This window comes from Labrus mixtus, chromosome 3, assembly GCF_963584025.1.
Source record: "Labrus mixtus chromosome 3, fLabMix1.1, whole genome shotgun sequence".
Classification (NCBI taxonomy): domain Eukaryota; kingdom Metazoa; phylum Chordata; class Actinopteri; order Labriformes; family Labridae; genus Labrus; species Labrus mixtus.
Window position 1 is genome coordinate 14,460,440 of NC_083614.1, and position 23,866 is coordinate 14,484,305.

Sequence of the window (23,866 nt, forward strand, 5' to 3'; positions counted from 1 at the left end):
AGCTCAGTTGTGAGCAGAAAACCAGTAAACCCACTGGTGGTAAAAAGAGCCTGCCAGTTAGACTCTGTTGTGCATCAAGAATCAGCATATCAATTCAGTTAGGGTCCCCATCTGTCAAATTCAAAATCTAATTAACATGCCAATCCTTTAAAGCGGGCTTAAGCCTCAAACCTCCATTTATTTTAATAGCCTACTCTTTGTCTCATAATTTCAATAACTGTTTTGCAATTTGGGGTGGAAGGGATGAGATGCAGCTAAATACAGATGTTCGAAGAACCCATTATATGCCAACAAATGTATGAATGACATCTGACCCGGAGGAACTGTAATCCTCTTCCTTATTTCATTTAACAGATCTTTCCTAGTCTTTTTTTTTTCAAACTGAAATCCCTTTAAATAATGTTTAAATTCTGTTGTTATACAGCCGTTTATATACCGTACATCCTGAAAATGCTCAGACAGCGTCTCTCTTCCCTCCTGGAAAAGAAAAGGACCATATGGCCCTCTGCTAATGGTTGGTATCCCTGCTGCAGAGCTGACAGAGGTTGTGGACAAGAAGGGGATTGGGGGAAGGACGACCAATTACATCTCCAGCTCAGCTTTGAGCTGTAATTGGTCCACACATCCTGGCGAATGCAATTGTGTGAAACTGCGGATGAAAAGATGATTGCCTCACTTATAGCCGTGGCAACCTTTCTCAGAGGAAAGATTCAAGGGTTTGCTCGGACTCAGCGTTCTTATTCAGCTTTATTACCTTTATTTCATCCACTGAATCTTCCCACGTGTGATATTAAACATTAATTTCCTTTCAGATAACAGAGTAAATCTGTCTTATCTCAGCTGGGCTTTGTTTGCAGTCCACATAGCTGTTTGTTTTGTAGAGAATGATCAGTATGGTCATGTTTTTAATACATTTAGAGCTGTAGCTGTTTATGGATCATTAACCTGAATCACATTAGAGGAGGAGTTGATGCTCATCAAGCAAGCTGCTCTCTGCTCGGGTACCAGTCGACAACAGCAATCAGTAAGATGGTTAAAAAAAAAATTGGTGAACCAAAGAAAGAAAATAGCTGGCTTATTTGTACACTGAGGATGTGAAATGTTATGCGCTGATGTGACTCGTGCAAGCTACATTGTATTTTAAGCTCATGATTTTAGAAGTGTTGGGGCTGTTTTTACCTGTAGATAGTGAAAGTTACTTTGTGGAGTCTGCAAAGGATCTGTTAATACCTCTGTGTGGTGTCTTATCTTATCTTGTGTGATGTCAGGGTCGAATGTGTGGATTTTTTTAGACCTACCAGGAAACTCTTTTTTTTTTTTTCTTTTACTGTTTGATGTATCATGATTAGTGTGGGAAAATAGATCAGACGTGTGGCTTTTGAGTCTTGTTTCAGTCTTTTGTATCTATGTGTAAAAGCTGCAGATTATGCTTGGTCTGCTGTCTTTCTCCTATTTCATATAATTATCAAAGAACAAAATGATAAGCACTGTGCTTTTAACCTGCTCTGTCTCTCTTTGTCCTCTACACTGTGTTCCTGACAGTACCAGGTCCGGCTACAGTGTGCTATGGCAGCGGAGTCCCTCAGCAGCATGTGTTGACTCTAGTGAGCTGTTGTTGTTGGGCCAAGATAATTTAGGCTACCTGTGGAATGACGCAGACACCTGCAGTCCCAAGGCACTGCAGAACTGCCTCAGTAGCTTTTGTAGAACGAGAGCTAGAGCCATTGTCCCATTTCAAATGCGGCAAATTTAATGCACACCTTTGTGTGGACATTTTTATTATTAAAGGGGCCATATGTAACTTTCAAAAATACTGCGTTTGTAGCGATACCGCATGGCCGTTAGGCGAACTGCACCAGTAAACTGTTGCTCGCTCTCCATCGCGTGCTCGTGAAGGAGTCTGTGTGTCTGTATTCATTCTCCATCCTACAAACGACAGTCTCTGCAGGCACTGGCTGAGAGCAGGAGTGTGAGATGAGTTTGTCCGCCTTTGAGAGCTCCTAGGGTGGATAGAAGTGTGTGGAAGACGGCCTCTGGCTGTAGCGGGAGTGTGTGATGAGTTTTCATTGTTGATCTCTGTAAGCGGAGCAGAGTGAGGAGGACGTTGAGAACGTGCATAAAATGTCACTTCCTGGAGCTTTCGAATTCTATACAGGCAACACAGATAGACAGTGAACATCTTTTTCACATCAGTTAACTGTTCGCTTATTAATGGGCGATTAAAAAAAAAAGATTTATACGTGTAAAAAGTTACGTAAGCCCCTTTAAATGTAAAAACTGCAGCTCAAAAAGTTTGCAGTCGGCAACAGATAAACAAGAAACGACAGACTGGCTGTTGTTAGGTTGTTTGAGGAGTAAAATGTCCAGAGGTCATCATTCATGTAAATGGTATTGCGATTCCACTTTCAAGATGGATGCATTTTGCTTTGCCCTAAATTTGGGGCTGCGTTTAATTGTTACTGTCATTGAATATTAATTAGTAGAAAGTGTCTCTTAGTGTTTCTTAAAAGTACAAGGACGTTTTTGAATGTCTCTTTTTATCGTCAACAAAAATGTTTGTTTTTTTTCCAATTAAAGAACTGGACTCAGAGAATCTTTTTTTCTCTCTTAAAATTTACCCTAACCCATTGATTGATTATAAAATTAGGAAGCAGTTGATTGTATAAAATTAGGAAGCAGTTGATTGAATATTTGACAATATAATTGTTGTGGATGTATATAATTGTATATTTTCAAATGGATAATTTCTATTTTTTATGTTTTCCTTGAAATGTGGAAGAACTGGAAAAGACTAAGTGTTAATATGTTTACCACTCAAAGTATACTATAGCTGTGATTGTCAAGGGCTTGGCAAGTACTGTTGGACATGTAGAGGCTTGTGTTTCTCAACACTGAGGCTCATCAGGGCTAGTCTAGTTGTCATTTTGCCTCGTGTGAACCTGTGACTATGAGCTGTTATTATAACTTCAGGAGAACTGAATATAACATATTGTATCACTGTCTCTCCTTATCATCTTTTGATTCATGGTGGTTTATTTTGGGTCTTTTTATACCTTTTTATTTAGAGTCAGAAATCAGGGAGAGAGAGAGTGGGGGATGGCATGCGGGAAAGGAGCCGTAGTTGGATTCAAACCCTGGCTGCCCGCCTGGAAGACTATAGCCTCCGTTTATGGGGCACGCACACTACCCACTAGGCTACAGGTGCTCCTCTCATACCTTCTTATCCAAATCACTGACAGTCTACATACTGGCAGAATGGTAAGAAACAAGATTATTCCCACTGAAGTTACAGGAAAGAGGAGAGAGGGCGCTCAGAAAGGAGAAATGGGACACCATTATGTGTGTGCTTTTGTGAACATACAGTGCTTCAACGCTTAGCGCAATAACGTTATAGGAATGCTCCAGGGTCCGCCTTTCTGTGGCGAAAGACGGGACGAAAAATAGCCCCACGTTCTGCAGAGAGCTGCTAACAAAGCTTTGCAGTGTGGATTTGCAGTGACCTGTATTTTGTAAAGACTGGTGCAGATGGAGTGCAGGCAAGAGAAAGTTAGTGAGCCAGGCAGTGTGTTTGAGTAGCTGAGGAGAGGCAAAGAGAGGGAGCGTGGTGGTGAGGTTTTTAAGTCATCAAGAATTCCACAAACTCCTTGGTTACTTGGCCTTTTTCAGTGTGGCAAGCTGAATTTATGGGCTTTATAAATAGACCCAGCTGTAATGATAGGGTACAAGTGAGGAAAAGGCAGGCCGAGTGCTTAAGGATGGCCTACTTAGACTGCATTCGATTGTTGTCCCTTAGATTTCACTCAAGTTCTAAACATATCAAATTAAGATGTTTGGATCAAAGCTTGATTGTTATGATTATGATAAATCCGAATGTGCCTGCTTAGATTGGGATTACAGATACAGTTATAAGCCAAGCTAAAGTTTCAACCAAAATATACAACTCAAGAATTTTCCACAGTGAAATGATAAGTGGTCTACCAACATCATGGAGGACACATTTAACCACTTTCAGGCAGCCTGAGCAGCACACTGAGATCATTTGTTTTTTTAGGTTCAAGTCTGTATGTGTTACCCTATTATTTTTTTTTAACCCCCCATAGGTTTGGTAGTGTGATAGCGTTTGATAGTAGTCAGCGTCATCTGACTTGATCTTCAAGAGGATCAGTTCAAGTTCTTAAGTCTTTAACTTTTCATGTTGCATTAGTTGTATGTATGTGACATGTGGTGGTATTAGCTACTTTTTGTTATTTTGATGAATGGGCTGTCGCTCCAGCAAAGATTATTGTCGTTGGAGCTCTACTTGTCAGACTCTGAAAAAAATAAAATAATAATACTTCGGTGGCGGTGAGGACGAGAAGCCGGGGCCGGCTCGAGCTGGAGCAGACTGGTAGTGTCGGTGCTCTCACTGTTTGCCTATGGACACAGACATAGAGTCTGTTTTCTGCCAGGAATTTCTAAGATCAATTCTGGAAGAAATCTCTGAATCAGTTGAGGAAATGGTCTTATGTGTTGAAGTAAATTTGTCTGTAAATGTTTTTATTACTATATTTCTACTGCTATACTTTATATTTTGGAGAAACTGTATCGATCGAATTTCCCTCTGGGATTAATAAAGTATTTCTGATTCTGAACTAGAGGACCTTAGTGGGAGTGGCCTGCGGTGCTGTGCATTCTGGGATTTGGTGTCTTTCATCAACATGAGCCAAAAAGACACTTTCTGCCTTTTCACGGCCAAGAAGGCACCAACTTCAAAATGTATTTCACAATTGTACTACATATATGACCCAATGTCAGTACAGATTCATGTTTCAACAGGTGAAGTATCCCTTTAAGACTGTCCACACAAAAATAAGAACCCTTCCATGATTTCACCATGTAAGACTTGACCATTTCAAGTTGGATGTATTGAGTTAAAGCCTTTCATCTGGTCTGCTCCGTGCCCCCTCAGTTGCAGTGGTCTCTCACAGGAAGGAGACTGTAGTGCGTCTGCGTGTATGGATGTGCGTGTTAATAGATCGACTGACAAGCTGATGGTTGCAGTGAGTGCTGTAACCTCCCCCTCCATCCTCTCTGTGGTCACTGATCCTGTCCCTCTGCTCTGGATTATGGGCAGAGAGAGGGCACACCCTGAGGCTCTGTTTGCTGTTACTGAGTCTGCATTTTAATCCAGCTCCAAAAATCACTGTCAAAATTAGATCATTAGGCATAGCTAATAAGGGCAGATACATTTGCTGTTATTATATTCTACCTAAATGTTAATTGTAACATTATCTCCATCAGTTCTTACTACCTCGGCAGGAACAACAGGAACTAACCATAGAAGTTGGGGGTTTCAATCTGAATTTAATTTATTGGTAATATTTGTTACCTAAAGCACTGAGAAAAACGTAAAAAGTCAAGGTATGAAGTATGCTTGACAGTGAAGTTCTTGTTAAGTGCACACAAATTATTACAGAAGTAATGTAAATTCAGAAAAATATGAACTGATGGAGATAAATATACACACGACTAGCAGTGTTTCCCCTACCCCCCCCCCCATAATGTTTTTTTTTTTTTTAAAGATTTTTTTGGGGCTTTTTGTGCCTTTTATTGTAGAGATAGGATAATGGTTAGAGTCGGAAAGAAGTCATTTAAGGATACCTTTCCAATAGAAAAGGACAGCTGTCATTAAAAGTAACGCATGAACACCAAGATTCCTTCAAGTCGTTGTGTCGGCTTGTCGGCTTGTCCCCAGCCCCCCAACGCTGTAAACCTAGGGGAAACACTGACTAGGTTAAGACCAGGCAAAATCAAAGTTTAAACTATGATCTTCCCTTGTGTTCCCTCATTATGAGACACTGTATTTGTATCTCACAGCAATGTTGTGGAGAGGCTAATACAGAAGAGGAGAGAGTTTTAGGTATAAACTCGAGACGTTCTCCAATGGCACTGACACCATACATAATCTTCTAAAGGCTTGAGTATACTTGCACAAATTAGGTTGGGTTGCCTTCAACTTGGGTTTTCAGAGTTATGACCAAATAGACTTCAGCGTCATTCCTTACTCACTCTTTCTGAAATGAAGTGAGGAAAAAATTAACAAGGTTGCTTCACTTGGCAGGGCGGTAGAGCTGACAAACCAACCTCATTATACCGTATGTGCCAGTGCAGACGCAGGCCAGTCTTTTCTAGAGGAGAATGGAGGAAGAGGGAACAGTTGTGGATTATTAGAGGTCATACAAGGTCCAGTTAGAATCACTCAAAGAGCATGACATCTTAGATTGGTTTTAGTATGATAAAGGATACTGTGTCATTCAGTATCTGGCAATACACTGCGCCCGTAATGACCCTTTGTTCTTTGTATTGATACAGGTTTGATATGGGTTTCTGTTTCCTAGTATTAATTAATGGTTTCACATTGAGTGGAAGAATCATATTGTTAAAGATAGTTAAACTGAACCACTGCTGAAAAACTTTGCATTTAGAGAACGGTTAAGGTATAACACAACATAACACTAGGATACTGAAGTATTACAGTATTTTCTTTAATCCTTTGAATCCTGTGGTGCTCAAACATTAAACAAAAACAGAAGTACAGTACATTTAGTTAATGTGAAGCAATCTGTGTCTTTCGTATATATAACAGGATGATGGATTATGATGATGATGTTCTCATCTCTCCAACTCGCTCTGTCTTTGGTTAAAATGCTTTTAATGTCTTTGCTCCATCTTGGTCTCTAAGCTACAAAATCACCTTAAGCATTTTATCAGTTTGGATGTTTTTAAAACCAGGATTAAGGATCACTTGACCAGTGTATGTAAATGTCTTACTGCTTAACGCTGCAATTTATTTGTCCGATGTAATTTATGCTTGGTTGTTGGGCCTTTGTTTGTTCTTCTTTGTCTGAAACTGTTATGCTACTATCTTACCCAGGACTCTCTTGTTAAATAGATTTTATATTCCCATGGGAATTTTCCCAGTAAAATAAACAAAAAAATGTGATGGGGAACTAACGATTATTTTAATAATTGATTAATCGGTTCATTATTTTTCCGATTAATCGATGAATCGGATTAAAAAAAAAAAAATTTTGAATTTCCACACGTTTATTGAAAAACAGAACATTAGTTCATTGACAGGGCAAACAAAAGTGCAAAAACAACAGGTTACTGCTTGGACGTCTCCATGAGCTTTGTAAAATGGGTCCTTGAGGGAAGAGTGTAGCCAGTGTTCAAGGTGGGGATCATTGTAGTGAAGTTGCATCTTTATTTTCAACCATCATCAGAGGCCTCATGTCAGCGACGAGCATGTTGAGGATGCTGTCTGTCAAGACGGATCCTTGCTGTGGTGTACATGATTGTTTTCTGCAATGACAAAGATAGTATTAGTATGTAAAACAGCACAATTTACATCTAATCAATATGCCTTGATAAAGGCAAGTAAGTAACCCAAAAATCAATTACAGAGACAACACACGTTTTCATAATATATATTTATTTACACTCATACAGGTACCCTAAAAACGACTTATTTTCACAAATTTAATTAAGTGTCAAAATGCACTTGCATACAGTGCAGTGTATTAACTCTCACCTTATTACAGAAAATTAACACTGGAAGCTTAATCATTAAATTATTAAATTATTGTAGTAAGTACATTCGTTTTTAATTGTTTATTTATTTACAGCAAGCTGACAAAGTGCTTTAAAAAAACATTAAACTAAAATAAAATGTAAAACACACACCTACACAAATATATTCCAACATCAACAGACAATAATATGGGAAAAAGCAAAGAATATATCTGACAACGAATTGAAAGTGGGCCTAAAAGGCAAAATAATAAAAAGTTTTCTTTAGTCTAAGCTTGTTTGGCGTTGGCAAAGTAGAAAGTTTGCTCTACCGCCGTCATTAACCAGCTAACGCTAACGTTACTTTAATGAACTTTTCATGCTTGTCAAGCTAGATAAAAAGTAAACACAAGCACCAGCCGAGCAACTGGAGAGACTAACTAACGTTACATTTTCTTACTTGAAAACGGAACAAACATGGGATTTTGTAGTGACTTACCCTGCTGTCGAGCTCCCTTCCTAGTCAGCGAAGACTCCAACATGTTTACTTTTCAGGTGCTGCATCATCACTGTGGTGCTCCCGTGCCACGCCATATCGCTATTGAAAAGCTTGCAACTAACTCATGTCTTTATGCATTGTGAAGTGCTCCCACACTTCAGAAGATTTCGGTTGAACCGTTCTCTTCGCTCTGCCATGTTTAATATCCGAAATACCAGCTCCGCTCTCTGACGCTCTAGCTCCGGCACGCTGTGCTGTCGGCATGTAAACAGTTCGGCGTGTACGTCACCACAGTCTGCGACAAAGGCAGTGACGCATTAATCGCGCGACGCAACGAATCGAATCGATAATGAAATTCGTTGCCAACACTTTTATTAATCGATTTTTAGCGATTTTATCGATTCGTTAAAATCGTTGTTGCAGCACTACCCAACAGTCTTTGCTTTTATTCTTATCACTCTCAATATTGACTTGATTTAAGTTATCTATATTTTACTTATTACTTATTATATATATTTCTATATTTTTATTTGTAAAGGGACCATGTAAAATATTCAACATACATTTTGCCATTTGATGCATTGTACCAGAGTTAGTTTAGAGCTAGTTTACATCTGCAGTCCCTTGGTATGAACTGTAGTTTTTGGAGGGATTGGACCATTATCTGTTGTTACTGTGTTTTATTTTAGCCTTTGATGTACATTTCCAGTGTAAATGTATATTAACACAAGGCAAGTTTAGAGCAGTCAAGACATCTTTTGTTCAGAATTAGGGCAAAACTCTATCAGTCTATAGTCTTCTAACTGCAACCCGGTTTTACCACTAGATGCCTTCAGGGCTGTGGAGAGTTACAAGATGAGTCAAAGAGAAAAAGCAAAGCACAGATCAGGGAGGCACACATGGGGAAAGAGATGGAAAGAAAGAGACAAGCCAAGGGTCGATGGAGAGAGGGAGGGAGAGAGAGAGAGAGAGAGAGAGACGTGGGGCAAGATCAGTAGACCTTGGCTATGTGTTCTATGTTGGCACAGCTCTGCTCTGTTCTGTTTGTTTTTGCTCTATTTTTACAGTGCAGTCTGACTCCGGTCACTGATGAATGACTCCACATGTAATGTACATTTTGTCTGACAGAATTCATTGAGGATGTTGGCTCTTGTTCGAGATGAAATGAATCATATGGAGAAAAAAAAGAGAGAAGCATTTCAACAAATTTTCTTCTGAGCTTTGCGATGTGGGGGATTTTCATGTGTAAGTTTTGGTCTTCATTCCCATTGTTGCTTCATTTAAAACATGTGACTTGTACAATATAGAAAAAAGGTCTCCCTTGGCCTAGATGTACCATTATCCTCCGTAAGATACTTATCATCCACACGTTGGTGTGTGAATCTGCCTGGTCACCCAAACATCATTAGGAAACACCACAGGGAAGATATTTTCAATAGATTATAGAAGACGCATCATTATAATCTATTGTATATTAAAATGTCTGAGATTATTCTTTCCCCTGCTTTTTTATATTACATATCCTTCTTTACAAGCTCTTTTATAAGCCCCCCTGCAGTTTTTTGTTCCACATTTTAAGTTAAATCTAAGGTCAAGGCGCGTATAAAATGTAGAATGAGTAATAGTCCAGACGCTGAGGTGTAGGTTCTCAGTCATCCAAACATTGAGGTGTGCCCAGTTGTGGGAACTTTTGCCCCTGCATTGTGCGACCTACAGGCTTTTATTAACTATAAGTGCGGTTTATGCTTTATACACAGAGGCAATTTTCAGCATTATGCCCTGCTGTGTCAACAATGGAAGAAGAGTTTTTGTGTGGAGTTTGTAACTGATTTTTTTGTAAATTATAAGTCTTTTTATTTTTTTTCATTAAAAATGAACTTGGTGCAGTGGAGTAACTATTCTGGTGCTACAATGGAGTCATGTGTTTGGGAAGTGTATTTTGAGCAGGGAAGCCTACATAAGTGAGCGTGTACAATAATCCCCTCTGTCTGCCTCCTTCTCTCTGCTTCCTTTTCTCCTCTTCCTGATTTTATGCCTGCAGCTGCCCCACATCCCCGGACAACACACTGTATGTTTGTGTGTGTTTGTGTCCATGTTGTTCATCATGCTGAATGGGAAGGAAGTGTTTCCGCAACTGAAAACTGTCCTGAGCAGACGCTGTTTACCTAATATCAAATGCACCTGAATTAAATTAACACATTGAAAAAAAACCTCAGTGCATCCCGTTAGCCACAAAGAAAATTTAACTATTGGGGCATTTGCGAGGGCCATTATTTTTATTTCCAAAATCAGATCCAAATCTAAAGTTTTACCAAAACAACCTCCAAATAATCATAGTAAATTATGGCTACATTTTCACCTATATGGATTAATTTCCAAATCCTATCAGCTAACAATTTGGTTCAAAAATGACCTGGATGTTTTTGGCTTACTTACTATCAATGCGAAGGACTAGTTTCCTTTTGCATTCATAAAAATACAGAAGATCATATTATTTTAGGGATGACTGTTACAGTTTACTAATGATACAATTAGTGGTGGACAATATGCCCTGAGATTCATATCACCGTGCTAATGATCGCACTTATGAATGCATATTTGCGCATAATGAATACAAATATTTTGTCAAAATTAAGAATTTGGAATTTTACAAACTTCAACTCAAGACTTTGTTTAAATGCTCAACCTAAAAGATTCTCCTCCTGCTTTAGGCTGCTCTCGTCTCTGTGCATATCAGTGGCACCAAGGCGACAGTGTTGACGTGTCAGGACAATAGGTGAGACAGAATGGTGAGTGAAAACAGATCCAGAGGGAAAGAAACACTTGCACAGAGCCAAAACAGCACACTTTTTAATTAATTTATTATATTGGCCATCCTTAAATATAACTCTGATAAAGATAATCCACAAAATGACGAATGTTGACCAAGCAGATAATCGGTCAACCCCTAATACATAGTCATTTCTGTGGCTTTTGCACTTGTTTGGGCAAGGGGAGGTTCAAATCCACTTCTCAGTGTATGTTATTAAGATGTTTTTGAATGTAGAGCTCCCTATCGTGGCGCTTTTTTCACATGTTGCACTATGTTGGTTGTGTAACTTGTGTAGTTCCTCAGTCTCTTGCAATATTTACACACCGTTTTGGTCTTGTCATTGTGTGCTTGTCCTGCTTCTACAGCCCCTTTGAAACAAGACGCATTCTTCGCACTTCTCCCATGTCTGTAAGCCTCCCTTCTTCAGCTACTTGCCTCCCGTAAGAGACTCCAAAAGCACACAACGTCCTCTGCTGGTCATAAAACAGTTTTGCAATACATTTTTTGTGTCATCGATTATAAGCGTCCCTTATATCGATTTTTAATTGGGTTGCAAGGTATTGTTACATCCCCATATCACTGCCAACATTAACATTGCATTTAAACCAGAGATTGTCTGATTGTAATGTAAACAAACATGAAAGGCTTTTAAAAATCAAATACATGCCTACACATCACTGTCTCCATTGTTATTTAGGCCCTCTGTAAACAGTAATGGTAATAGAGAACATACCAGTGTCCAGCACGTCTCTAAACACGTCTATTAGTCCAACATGGGTGAGTTGACTGGTCCGGAAAACTCTCCGGAATGTCCTGTCACCACCAACCAACGTGAAATCCCACTACAGCCAATCAGTACTTAGCAAAGCTTTCTGGGATGCATTATGGCATACAAGCTTTGGCCTCACCGGTCTGGTGTATTTCATGTGGATGCTGCTGCTTTGAATCTAAAGTTTCAGCTCATCACACTGATTGAAAACATACATTCTCTAACCATGCATCATCTTATCCTATTATAAACATCAGGATAACAGATCCTCAGGACAGAGCAAGGCTGACATTTAGGGCAGTAATATTATTGAGGAGAATTTGCAAGTGCACTGTATTTGCATGTGAGCTTCCCTGTGCTCTGTTGCCGTGTTTTGAAACATAGCTTGAGTGCTTGATATCATGTCTTTCATTGTAGTATGTTTGCCTTTCTGCCGTTCTGTTACAACTGAGGTTCCCCACCACTCTCCTTTGCCCAGTGTGGCTCAGCATCTGGACTGAGTTAGAGAAGCAGTGCAAAATGTTAGGCGGTGTTGGGGAGCAGAAGGGGGTGACCAGCAGGGGGTTTAAGGGGAGTCATTGGAGGGTAGCGCTGGGGGGTCTGTGAAAGACGGTTGTATGACGGGAGAAAAGGAGGGAAAGGGGCACAGTTAAGAAAGCGGTTGTAAACACAGCAGTACAGCTGAGGCAGATGGGCGGTGAGAAAAGAGGGAGTGGTGTAAGGCTTTACCCAGGGCCTCTCGGATTAGGTGACCAGCTGTGAAATGTACATAAAGAAGTAGTTCATAAAGTTGTTGAAAGAACTAAATTTGGGTTGCCTCAAGCAAAAACACCATAACAATCTGATAGGTAGGGGAGGAACCCAGCAATGGTTGTTTTAAAAGTAGGTTTTCCAGTGTGTTTGCAGCCTAGTACAGCCGTTCATGTTTACCCTTCTCGCTTGAATTGGAATGATCTGCGTGTGACTCTGGGTCAAACCTTCCTCTGAGGGATGTCAAATGAACAGCAGCCCACTTCAGTATGTCAATACATGACTCAAACACGTGAAAATTCTGAGTGGCGGATCAATGGATTGCGCTTTGATGACCGTGCTGTAATTGATTAGAATTGCCCACTGCAGTTGTGGTAAATTCATTTTGACAGATGGCTGGCTAGCTTGAAGTTGGTTTATATTTGAAAAAAAACAAGCTCATGAAGTGATGAAAGAGATACAAAAATGATGTGACGCTCTTTTGACCTCTGCTTAAATGTATCGTCTGTGTTGTCTCTCAGCTCTCTCTTTTTTTAGCGGCGAAGAAAAGGATGTTGGCCATGAGCTTGGTCTCCATACTGACTGAATAATATCAACAAGTCAAAGCCTGGATCCCCGCGGCTCCTCTCTCCTTTATCCTCTTCTTTAGACGGAGGCAGCAGATGCTCCTCAGCTCTGGTTTTATTGTTTGTGGCCGGCCAGCTCGGGAGCTGACTTAAAGACGGGGGGGAGGAGTTGAGCTTTTAGTACCCTTTTTTCTTCCCTCTCATCATAGTTCCTTCTCTCACTCTCTGTCTGTGTTTGTCTTATTGAGCCCAGTTGGTGTCTGCTGGATGAGTTAATTCCCTAATTGAGGTTTTGGTCTCTTTTTTAAACAAAAGGCTGCAATCTTTGAATAGTACCACATGGCTCTAGTGGGAGGGCTTGATCCATTCACAGCCATTTTGGGTGCATCTGCACTTCCTTTAGAGTCTTAACTGTGAGGCTGATTTACTACCAGTCAGCAGCAACAGAATTATTCTTTCTCTCTTACATGTGAGCCCTGAGTGCATTTATGAACCACTGGGAGAGGACAGACCAGCAGATTCAACTAGGAACACTCACAAACACACACACACACAAACGGAGTGAATCTTGCTTGTGTCTTTCATTGTGCCCAAAGGACAATGCAGCCTGTTTTGGCAGAGAGCCAGCACCTCTCCTCTCTATTAGGTCATGCTTAGAGAGTTGTAGTAGTGATGGATACTTGAGTGGCCTCGGCTCCACTTTCCCAGGGGAGAGGAGGAGAGCTCGGCCACAGTGTTGCAGGCACACAGTTGAACCCGGGACCCAGTGAAGGTGGACCTTGAAATGTTGATGTTGAAGTGTTTGAAATTCAATTCAAAACTAAATGATTACAGTCAACATGAGTACAGATGTGCTTACGGTTATCGGCGGGTCCACCATTACAAGCAGGATGTTGGAAAAAGCACAACTGAGCTTAATCAAAAATTCTAGTCAAGGGTTGCCAGATTTTTTCAGCTTTAAATAAACACTGGTAAATGGATTTGAACAATGAATAAAAAAAACAACAACAACAACAAAGCCTTGGAACAAGGAAAAAGGACACAGTATGCTTTTGATTCTGGCAAAACCAAGAGAACAAAATGCATCAAATATGGTAATTTCTTGAAGGAAGAGCATTTATACCATAAACTCTGAGCTTGCTTGTTCCTTCAGTGTGAAATGTGTAGTTTTGTGTAGTTTCCCTAAAGCATCCCATCCTACTACGTAATCAATAATCTTTACAATGTCACCTCACTTGTTTGTCCTTTGTGAGTCACTTCTAGAAACGTCTCCTTTTGGGCACTCCCTCAGATGAGGGGGAGTGTAGCTTTTCATTTACTCGATTGCCCTATCCCTACAAGGCTTTTTTCTCTCTGGTTTTATCCAGAGTTTATCTTTCCAGCCCGTAGTATTTTTTCTGTGTAAAGTCCAAGTGAGCTGATGTGAAAACGCAGCAGGATATTATCCAGAGAATTCACCTTGAGCCAAGGGGTGGTGACGTTTATATCCTGTGACCAGTGCACGATTCATAGACTGTACAACCCCAGACTGCTACAATCTCTGTGCATGTCATTAAATGGCTATATTATGTTTTCTTTTCTCCAGTATGTTTTTCTCCAATCTTTTGTTGACGTTGTGATTCCGTTGAACCACACAGCATTCAAATAAAGGCTGATATTCCCTCTATAGTGTTGTATAGCGGACTCTGTAACTTCGTCTGATACTTCTGAGTCGTTCTTTTTAGGTCATGTCTTGTCTCAGGAGACACCCCCCCCCCCCCTCCTCTTGTGCAACAGGGATAGTCTCCTGCTGCGAAGTGCATGTGTGAACAGCCAGGTCAGGAGAGTGCAAAAACGGCTCAAGTTCACAGCCACTAACTACAGCATGCTGTTACATTACTGATGATACATCTGTAATTGTTGTCACCCCGTAACCACTAGCTGACACCTGTATGACATAGACACTCTTTCTAGATAAGGTGGCAGCTAACTGGAGGACATTTTCATTAAGATTGTGTTTTCTGTCAGGGTACTTATATCAGCCTACTTACTGCAGGATATTAGAGGTCATTTAGGACACATAAAACATACATGTTTTATATTTGTTATCTTTTTAAGATGTACTGTGTTGTTTGAAAGAAGACATAACCACTCAGGAAAAAGCTGGATGAGTTTTAAAGGTCCCATATTTTGCTTTTTCTGGTTTTATATGCTCTTTAGTGTGTTTTCCAAGTGTCCTGTGCATGTTTAGGCACATCTATGTGCAAAAATTCAAAGTCCGTGGAAACGCAGCTTCTCCTACGTCCTCCTGTTAGCTGTAGCATTAGCCGCATGTAACGCTCGGTTCTAGCCCCCCTCGATAAAAATTTGTCAGTCCGACGTCATTGTCAGTGTGAGATCACTGATCTAAGCCCATTGGCTCGTTGTGGCAAGCCCTGCAGCTCATGTTGCACGCCCGTTAACTTCTGTAGCACGCCCACGATATGCCGTAGCCTGCGGTAGCACAGTAGTGCTAAGGTGCTAATGTTTATGCTCCCCTCAGACGGAGTCAGTGGCTGCATTCCCAATATGGTGAAAGAGGCGGGACATTTCCAAGAACCATGCTGAGCAACTGACCAATAACGACAGAGCGGATCGGCAGACCAATCAGAGCAGACTTGGCCCACGTGGGGCTCTGCAGTCTGGGCTCAGCAGAGCATAGCTGACGGACTCAGAGCGTAGAGGGAGCAAGGAGGAGCAGTACATGAAAACAGACACTTTTTTCGGACTTTAGCTATTGTGAACGTACAAAAGTAGGTACATAGATTAAATATACAAACCCCAAAAAGGGCATAATATGGGCTCTTTAACATCTATGATAGGAGTTGCTTGTAGTCCTCACTCATGACACAAATCAGTGATGCCTATGTGGAATGCAGGGAGTCACCATATCTCTGGCCTACTCACACTGATGACATCATAACTTGCTTCCTTTAGTCCTCCTCTTTGTGTACATGTGTGCATTAGAGAGTGAGGTAAACACAGCGTGGAGGAGACTGGAGGAGTGAGTTAACACAGAGGAGTACAGCGTAATCCAGTTCATTGACCTTCTATGTGTCACTGGGTCATTCACTTCCTGCCAGATCATCGAGTCAGGCGTTGGTGTCTCAGCACTGACTGGCTGCTCTGTTCACACACAGTCACAGTCTATATGAGTGTATGTGTCAGTCTTTGAAGGCCCATAAGTAGGAAAATTCACAGTTTTTCCTCAGATGAAGTCTTACACTTGCAATTTCAAATCTCTAAGTGAGAGTTATTTAAAAGCCATACGAAGGGTCTAGGATCCTTGAAAAACTTGGTACTTGCCACCACACCTCTTCCTTCTAATCTGGGTGGAGTTGTTCAGTGGTCCTTTGAAGGTTGGTGAAGGAGACAGAAAAGGAGTTGGGAAGAAGGAGAATGTGAGTAAGACCTGGCCTCCTTGTGTAATTTGTGGCACTCCAGCTTTAGTTAGAATGCATTAAAATCAATGTTTGTTATAGCTTTTTTCCCCTTCTCTGTTTCTTCACTGTCAGTCATCCAGGCTGTGTGTTTACAAGTGACTTAAATGAAGGGTTTTTTTGCTAACTAACTTTACTTAAAATGGTTCTTGTCAGACTTGTAGCATATAACAGCATGACTTAGTGAACTATTAGCCATTACACATAGCCACTCTGCAACAGCACCATAAACAGGTTTCCCTGTCATTACATCTTTGTACTTACACACTGCGTTCGCAACAATGTAATATTGGTGTCCCAGTGTGCGACTTCATAATTAGTTACAGCGTCACAGGAGGCTCAGCGTGTAAACACACTCAAAGCATGCGCATGCACTCTGCCGGCTCCTGACGTTAAACATTGGCTCACCTTCGTTGATACTTCTGATGACGCATAAGGGGCAGCACAAATTCACCTCACTATTCTCCTTCTGTGCCTCTGTTGTCTCCAATAGAACTTAAATAAAATAAAATAAAAAATACAATTTAAATTTAAGTGAAACCTCATCTGAAAGATAAATGACAGCAAAATGGCAATGAACATTTTTCAATGACTTATCTTTCTGGCTTTAATTCTCAGCTCTTTTTTGGAATCAATTTTGCTGCAAGCCTATTGCATGGATAATGAAGGGTTAGGTGGGGATGAGGTTAGCTGGTCCAATTGGGGTGAGAGGTACTGCCTTTTAAAAAATTGGCAGGTTTAAGGAGCTTGTTAGTTGTTAAACCATCTTCCTTCCCCTCCGTAAGCAGCTAAAGAGCTCCTCTCTACCATCAGCAGTGGTATCTTGCTCTAGAGTCTTTCATGCACTACCAGTAAGCAGATAAAGTGCCAGGCTAAGCCTACCTAAAGCAGACAACCCTAGGTCTTATCTATGGAATGCTGGGCATCCTTGCAGAGGATCTCCTCCGCAGGGAGGAAGCTGCATTATCACAAAGCCTTCCTCTCCTTTGATTGTCCCCTGAGACTTTTCTCTTTACTGTCTCATTTTGAGATGTTTACTTAGAACTCTTTCTGTCTCCTCTAATGCTCTCCTCTCTTTTACTTTGTCTGTTATTCATTTAGTCAGCTTTTCTCTCTCTCTTTCTGAGATGAAATGCTTACACACAGATACCATGGTGTTCTGTTTTCTCTTATGAAACTAGTTTTCTGGAGCAGTTTAGGACTTGAAGTGACAGATTTAAAACAGACAGAGCTCATGATGGTGGATAATGATGACGCTGTCTTTTGTGGTCTCTGCATGCAATTTTGCGTGCCTTGCCATTTTAAAAGGCTTACATGTTTTTGGGACTGTGGTCAACTAGCCTGGCAAAGATACAAGCTCATGACTCTCAAATGCTTTATTTTCCCTCTAATACTCTACTGTGACCTAAATGCTTCCAGAGTTTGTGTTGTTAAGATATATTTTTCATTGTCAACTTGTATTTGGTGAATTATTGTTTGTAGTGATCTTTATCCTTCTTGCATGTGTTTTTCAAGAAATGTACAGTTGTCTTTTTATGCAGAAACAGACACCTAAACAGATGATTAAAGCTTATGCAAAGAATCACTGCGTGAAACAAGCTTGAACACTGCAAAGGATCTATTAAGACAACTCCAGATATATTTTGTTGAACCACTTATGGCATTTGGTGAGGTTTAAATTCCTTCGAAAGATATAGGGAGTGATACATTTTTTTAAACGTTTTTATTGCACCACAAAGGCACAACACAACAATACATTACAATTACACAACACAAAGACATTTTGCCAGAGATTGCAGATTAGGTGGCTGCAGTGGTTAGCGCTGAGGCCTCACAGCAAGAAGGTTCCTGGTTCAAGTCCCCGTCAGGCAAGGCCTTTGTGTGTGGAGTTTGAATGCCCTCCCTGTGTCTGTGTTGGTTCTCTTCGGGTACTCCGGCTTCCGGATAATGGATAAGATTATGATATGATATGAAATTATAACATGATATGATAATGGATGGATGGATTACAGAATAGGTTACAAAAACATGATGGATTCCCTAGGAAATCATCATCACTGCTCATAATGATCTTTTCTGCCTTCTACTCAGCAGTTTAAACATTTTTTCGTAGCATATTTGAGCTAATTTAAAATACATGCCTCTTGTTAATAAATTCTTTGAGTATCATGTCTCACCTACGCAGTCAGCATAGTGTGATAATTCTTTACTTCACCAATGTTTGCATGGTTACACAGCAGAACAACAAAGAACAATCTAACATTTTGTAAACAAGCTATCCTCTAATATGAGCTGACTGGATCAATTGTAAAATGGCTACTTAATATATTGTGTGTGTATTATTAAGAACAACTCCAGAGAAGAACACATAACCACAATTGGTTATCGGAAAGTTTCAGGTAAAACAAATACTGGAGGAATGGAGAACTTAATCATAATGCATTCAAAAGTCTGTGAGAGCCTCTTTCCCGCTGCCCCCTTTTTGGGACATACTATTAAATTACTTAATTTTTTAGGTTGAGAAAATAAGCTGTCTCTGCTTAAATGATAAAAGTGATAAACTACAGCATTCAGTGCCTGTATGACTCGACCTTGGATCAGGTTACCAAAGCAGTGCTGTTTGCCTGCCATACAGTGATTCAAACCAGGTTTCTGTTTCCCCAAGGGAGACCTACAGTTTACACAGAATGCATTACTGAGGCAAAGCAACGCTTTGTGTTCCGTTATTACAATTTTACCCAGCTGCTATCCATGTGTTTCACACTTGTCACTAGTCGCCATTAATTTTAGTTCGAGACAGCGTTTACCTGGATCGTATTTCTTTTGGTGGTCCAGCTCGATGTTGGACTGAATCTGACCTGAAATACCTCAACAGCCATTTGAAAGGGTTTCCTTTAAATGAATGAGTACAGTGGTCTGATGATGTAAAGCTGTCGTCAAGTCAGTCTGGCAAAGACACCACAACAACTGATACTGTCAGTAATTTGGGTGTGGGTTGAAGTGAGCTTGCACCGTGTACACATGATTGCGCAATGATTTGAGTGCTAATTACAGAGGAGCGTTATCCCTACATGATTTTATGTTGCCACTAACTACTGTACAGTAGGTTCATGTGGTGTGGAAAACTGCTAACTCATGCATGGATGAGCCCAACTAGTCTCTGTCATCTCTGCACAGGCTGCAGATGTGTGTACATGTGTTCATAGACTAGTAACAGATTGGTACTTGAATATTATTATTTTTTTAAAAACAAGAACATTAGACCATTTAGCATGTATGTGTGATGTCACTTGATGTTCAGCATGTGAAAACTCAACTTTTGAGTAGCATCATGTAAAAATTGTGTGTTACAGAATAGAAATACAAAATGTATACGGCTCAGTCCCTAATTAAAGGCCTATTTTAAGGGCCAAGTGAATTCATATCTTCAAATGTAGCATACACCTAAAGTCCAGTCCATTGGGCTTCTCAAAATGGCAACATCTACTAAAGACATATAAAGATAAAACATAAGATAAAAACATAATTCAGCCTTTATTAAGGAAATTTCCCCAATCAATTCTTTTTTGTACCTGTTCCTGAAGCGCACCTGATTTCTCTACATTTTTTTGACCCAGTGCAGCACTCACTTCTAGACACCAGATAAAACAGTTCTCAAAGAATTGTGCTTGGTCTCATTGAATCCAGTGACTTTTATGGCATAGATGAAAGTCGTGGTTCATCAGTTACAAGTTTGTGTTGCTCCCTTTGTGTATGTTTTAGTTCACACCAAAACCCGGATAGGTCTTAGTAGATCTTCAACAGGGCAGCCTAACTCTTTCAGCAAATCAGTTATGTCCGCAGCAAGGACCAATTAGACCTCTATCAGTGTTCAGTTAATTGTCTGCTTAGAGCTCTGTGATGTTGTAACACCTTTTGTGTTGGCACTCTGCCAGAAAGAGAAAATTTACCCATCCAGGCACGGAGGAATCAGTTGTGGTTGTGAAAAATAACCTCTACTTTCTATGTCTACATCATACATAACTGAAGGTGTGTTGTCTGTGAGAGTGAGTAGTCACTCTGTGGTCATTACATCATCTGTTGTTTAAGTACTCTGTATGTCCTCGTTGCTATCATTGAGCGGAAGGGTTGTATTTCTGTGCAGCATCTGCAGCTGCAACTTACAGTAAAGATTCAGAGGCCAAACTATTTACTGGTACATGCGATGTGTTAATGCACTTAAATTTAAGTTTTCATCAAAAATGATGCACATGTGCGTGCCCTGTACCCAGGCTCGTGTGCTGTTTAGAGCAATAGGGAACTTCCTTCTTTCTTTTTTTGTGCACTTCAATTTAATTAGAACATGTTTGATAACATTAATAAGGGCCTGTACTGTCTTCCATGTTAATCTCAACTAAAACATTGTTTTTTTCTTTGAGCTCTTTAATCATTTATGATGTTAAATCAACACATATAGACCAAAACTCATATCTCAATATTGTTTAGCTGAATGCCGATTTGATATCGCTATGTCTTTTATTAACAGTCAGTTGCACAAGCTCAACATGTACATGGACAATAAACTACCTGTTTATGAAATTAAAGATGATTATTATTAAATAAAGATTATCCTTAAATACAATAATACATGTCATTTTCTGTGTAACCAAATAAACACAGCTATGTGTTGTTATTTATTTGTTTTGTTTTTTTGAGTTTGACTCAGAGGGAGAGAGAAGGTGAATAGTGACACATTGACATGAGAAATAGGTGAACTGGCAGCTCTACAGGAGATACGTATAACGTTATTTTAATGCAACATAAGCTATCGATATTTAGGATATTGTCTTACCCTATATCTTATTTGAAAATATATCGATATATCTTAAAAATTCGATATATCGCCCAGCCCTAATCAACACAACACTTAACAGAAATACATTTATTTCAATGTAGACCTATGGACCTGAATGTTTGAAGTTTTTCAGAAATACAGCAACTGATTAGAGATGTAAACTTGATTGTTGCTCAGAGTCATTTAGCTGTTGAATGTGATATTGTCATTTTAAATGTATGATCTTACGGTGTCAGACTTCACATCTGATTAGGCTTCTCATACTTCTGAAACACTTGTTGTGTACTTATTGTAAACACTTGGGAAGTCAAACATGGAGGATCTCTCTCTGATGTGGTTTGAGACTGTGTTTGATAAATCAAATATTTTGTTTGCATTTTAAAATGCTCGCTCAGATCTGCTAAGACTCATTTGTTTAAGCTTTAAGAAAGCTGCAGTGCTTTTTTAGAAACATTTTAATATCCGGGCTCCCCTATTGTCTTTTTGCAAGTGCTCTACTTGAGCTTACAGTTTATTGGCTTATGGTAGTTTATAGTTCAATGTAGAGTCAGTCCTCTTTATTACTCTTTAATTATACAGACACATGTTTTTGCTGTGACTCCTTTTTATCGTGGTCCAGTGTAAATGGCTACTTTATAAGTGTGGTGTGTAAAAGTAACTGTCACTGATTATCAGTCACTTTTGTTTTCAGGTGCTGCGTGGTGAGAGGGAAGCAGTGAGTGCGGCATGCTGAGGCCACTCCCCCTGGCTCAGGATGAGTGTCAGAGATGGCGCTGCCACCATGGCAACGAATGCAGGTGGAGGAGGGGGGGGAGGTGGGCCAGCTAGCCCTAACGACCATGATGGCCGCTCGTACATGCTTCAGATCTACACACGGCTTGCAGCACAATCCTCCACCTGCTGCAGCCTAAGGTGAGTTTACCCCAGGCACACGGTTAGAAAATTGAAGAATCAGCCATTTATGTGCTGATATGGTGTTTTGAAGTGGTCAGTAGTTTATTGTATTTTTATCTAGCAATTTTCAAAATAAATGGTTCTATTTATTCTACTCATCAGGGTGCATAAGGATGCAACAGCAGCCTCTGTGATCTCAGATGCTGCCACGGCACTGGGGCTGGACCCTGGCCGCATGTATGTGCTGGCAGAGGTAAAGGAATGTGGCGGGGAAGAGTGGGTGCTAGAGGCCGGAGACGTTCCAGCACAGAGGTTTCTGCTGTGGCCCCGGAAAGCCCAGGAGCAACACCCTCAGAGCCTCGGCTTTTACTTCCTACTACAGGTAGAGTCAAAAGTTCACTTTGAAGTCAGACTTCCTTGATGTGGACCGTTGTGAACAGCCCCTGCTACATTGTGCTTCCTCTTTGTGGCCATTTCAAGGGAGAAACAAAAACATCTCGTCAATCTTGATAACAAATAGCTAACTAATGATTGAAAAATGTATTCAAAAAGGCATTGAAAATCTAATATTTTTTACACATGTGAAATGAAAGCATTATAGGCTTCCCTTTACTAATATGGTGTTTGTTTAAATGTCATCCAAGCAACAAAATTAGATCCCCCCCCCCAGTTTCATCAGTAAGCTGTTGAGGTAAATTAGTCACTAATCTTATTTTCTCTTTCTTTACCCATCCAGGAGAGGAACCATGATGGCTCTATCCATTATGTTCATCTCCCATCTGTGTCTAAGGAGCAGGAGGTTCAGCGGCTAGCCGCCAGGGGCTTCCTCCCCCCTCCACAGGACGACTTTGCAGACCTCTGCAACCTTCCCGTCCTCAATGAGGACAGCATATTAAACAACCTGCGCACACGCTTTTACAAGAAAAAGATCTACACCTATGCAGGCAGCATCCTCATCGCCATCAACCCCTTCAAGTTCCTGCCCATCTACAACCCCAAGTATGTGAAGATGTATGAGAACCACCAGCTGGGCAAACTGGAGCCTCACATTTTTGCTATCGCAGATGTGGCATACTATGCTATGCTCAGAAAGAGGGTCAACCAGTGCATCGTCATCTCTGGCGAAAGTGGCTCAGGCAAGACCCAGAGTACCAACTTCCTGATTCACTGTCTGACTGCACTCAGCCAGAAGGGCTACGCCAGCGGGGTGGAGAGGACAATACTGGGAGCTGGACCGGTCTTAGAAGTAAGTAATTAATGTTTGTGACATCTGGACTGGATTTTTAGTTTGTTTGTATGTACTTTACCCTTGTGATAAAGCAATGCTCTTAACTATACTTAACCCACTCTGGCTGAGGAATCAGCTTGATGCTCATGAAGAGATGAGAGATAAAGCCTTCAGTTTAGTGGCAGCCTTGTTTTATGGCAAAAAAAAAAGACGAATTAAAGATACTGTAGATGGTGTTAGCAAGCCTCTATGATGGTTATTAGCTCTAAACTTCAATCGGATATTGTAATTCACACATTTATTTCATTTGATAAGGTCTCATCCAACAATGACACTACTTCCTGAAATGTGACTCATCATGTTGGCATGGCCTGCAATGGCACCTACGCACAAACCCCAAGGATATAGAGTAGACTGAGTAATATTTTGAGATTATGTTATGGGACAATGCGTTTCTCTAGATTAGTTGTTATGAATGATACATCTTCCAGTGAAAGTATCAGAT

At 40.4% G+C, this 23,866-nt stretch overlaps 1 protein-coding gene across 10 annotated transcripts in view; it reads left to right on the forward strand.

Moving 5' to 3' along the window:
- si:zfos-588f8.1 overlaps positions 1 to 23,866 on the forward strand; it is a 60,558-nt gene that overhangs the window by 2,305 nt on the left and 34,387 nt on the right. For all 10 annotated transcript variants that reach the window (XR_009667109.1, XM_061033047.1, XM_061033031.1 and 7 more), the window contains exons 2-4: positions 21,931 to 22,151; positions 22,296 to 22,515; positions 22,870 to 23,379. Coding sequence is in view for 9 of the 10 variants with exons in the window: in XM_061033047.1 (XP_060889030.1) it covers positions 21,994 to 22,151; positions 22,296 to 22,515; positions 22,870 to 23,379 (888 nt within the window). In the remaining variant the exon portion in view is untranslated. The remainder of the gene's footprint in view (positions 1 to 21,930; positions 22,152 to 22,295; positions 22,516 to 22,869; positions 23,380 to 23,866) is intronic.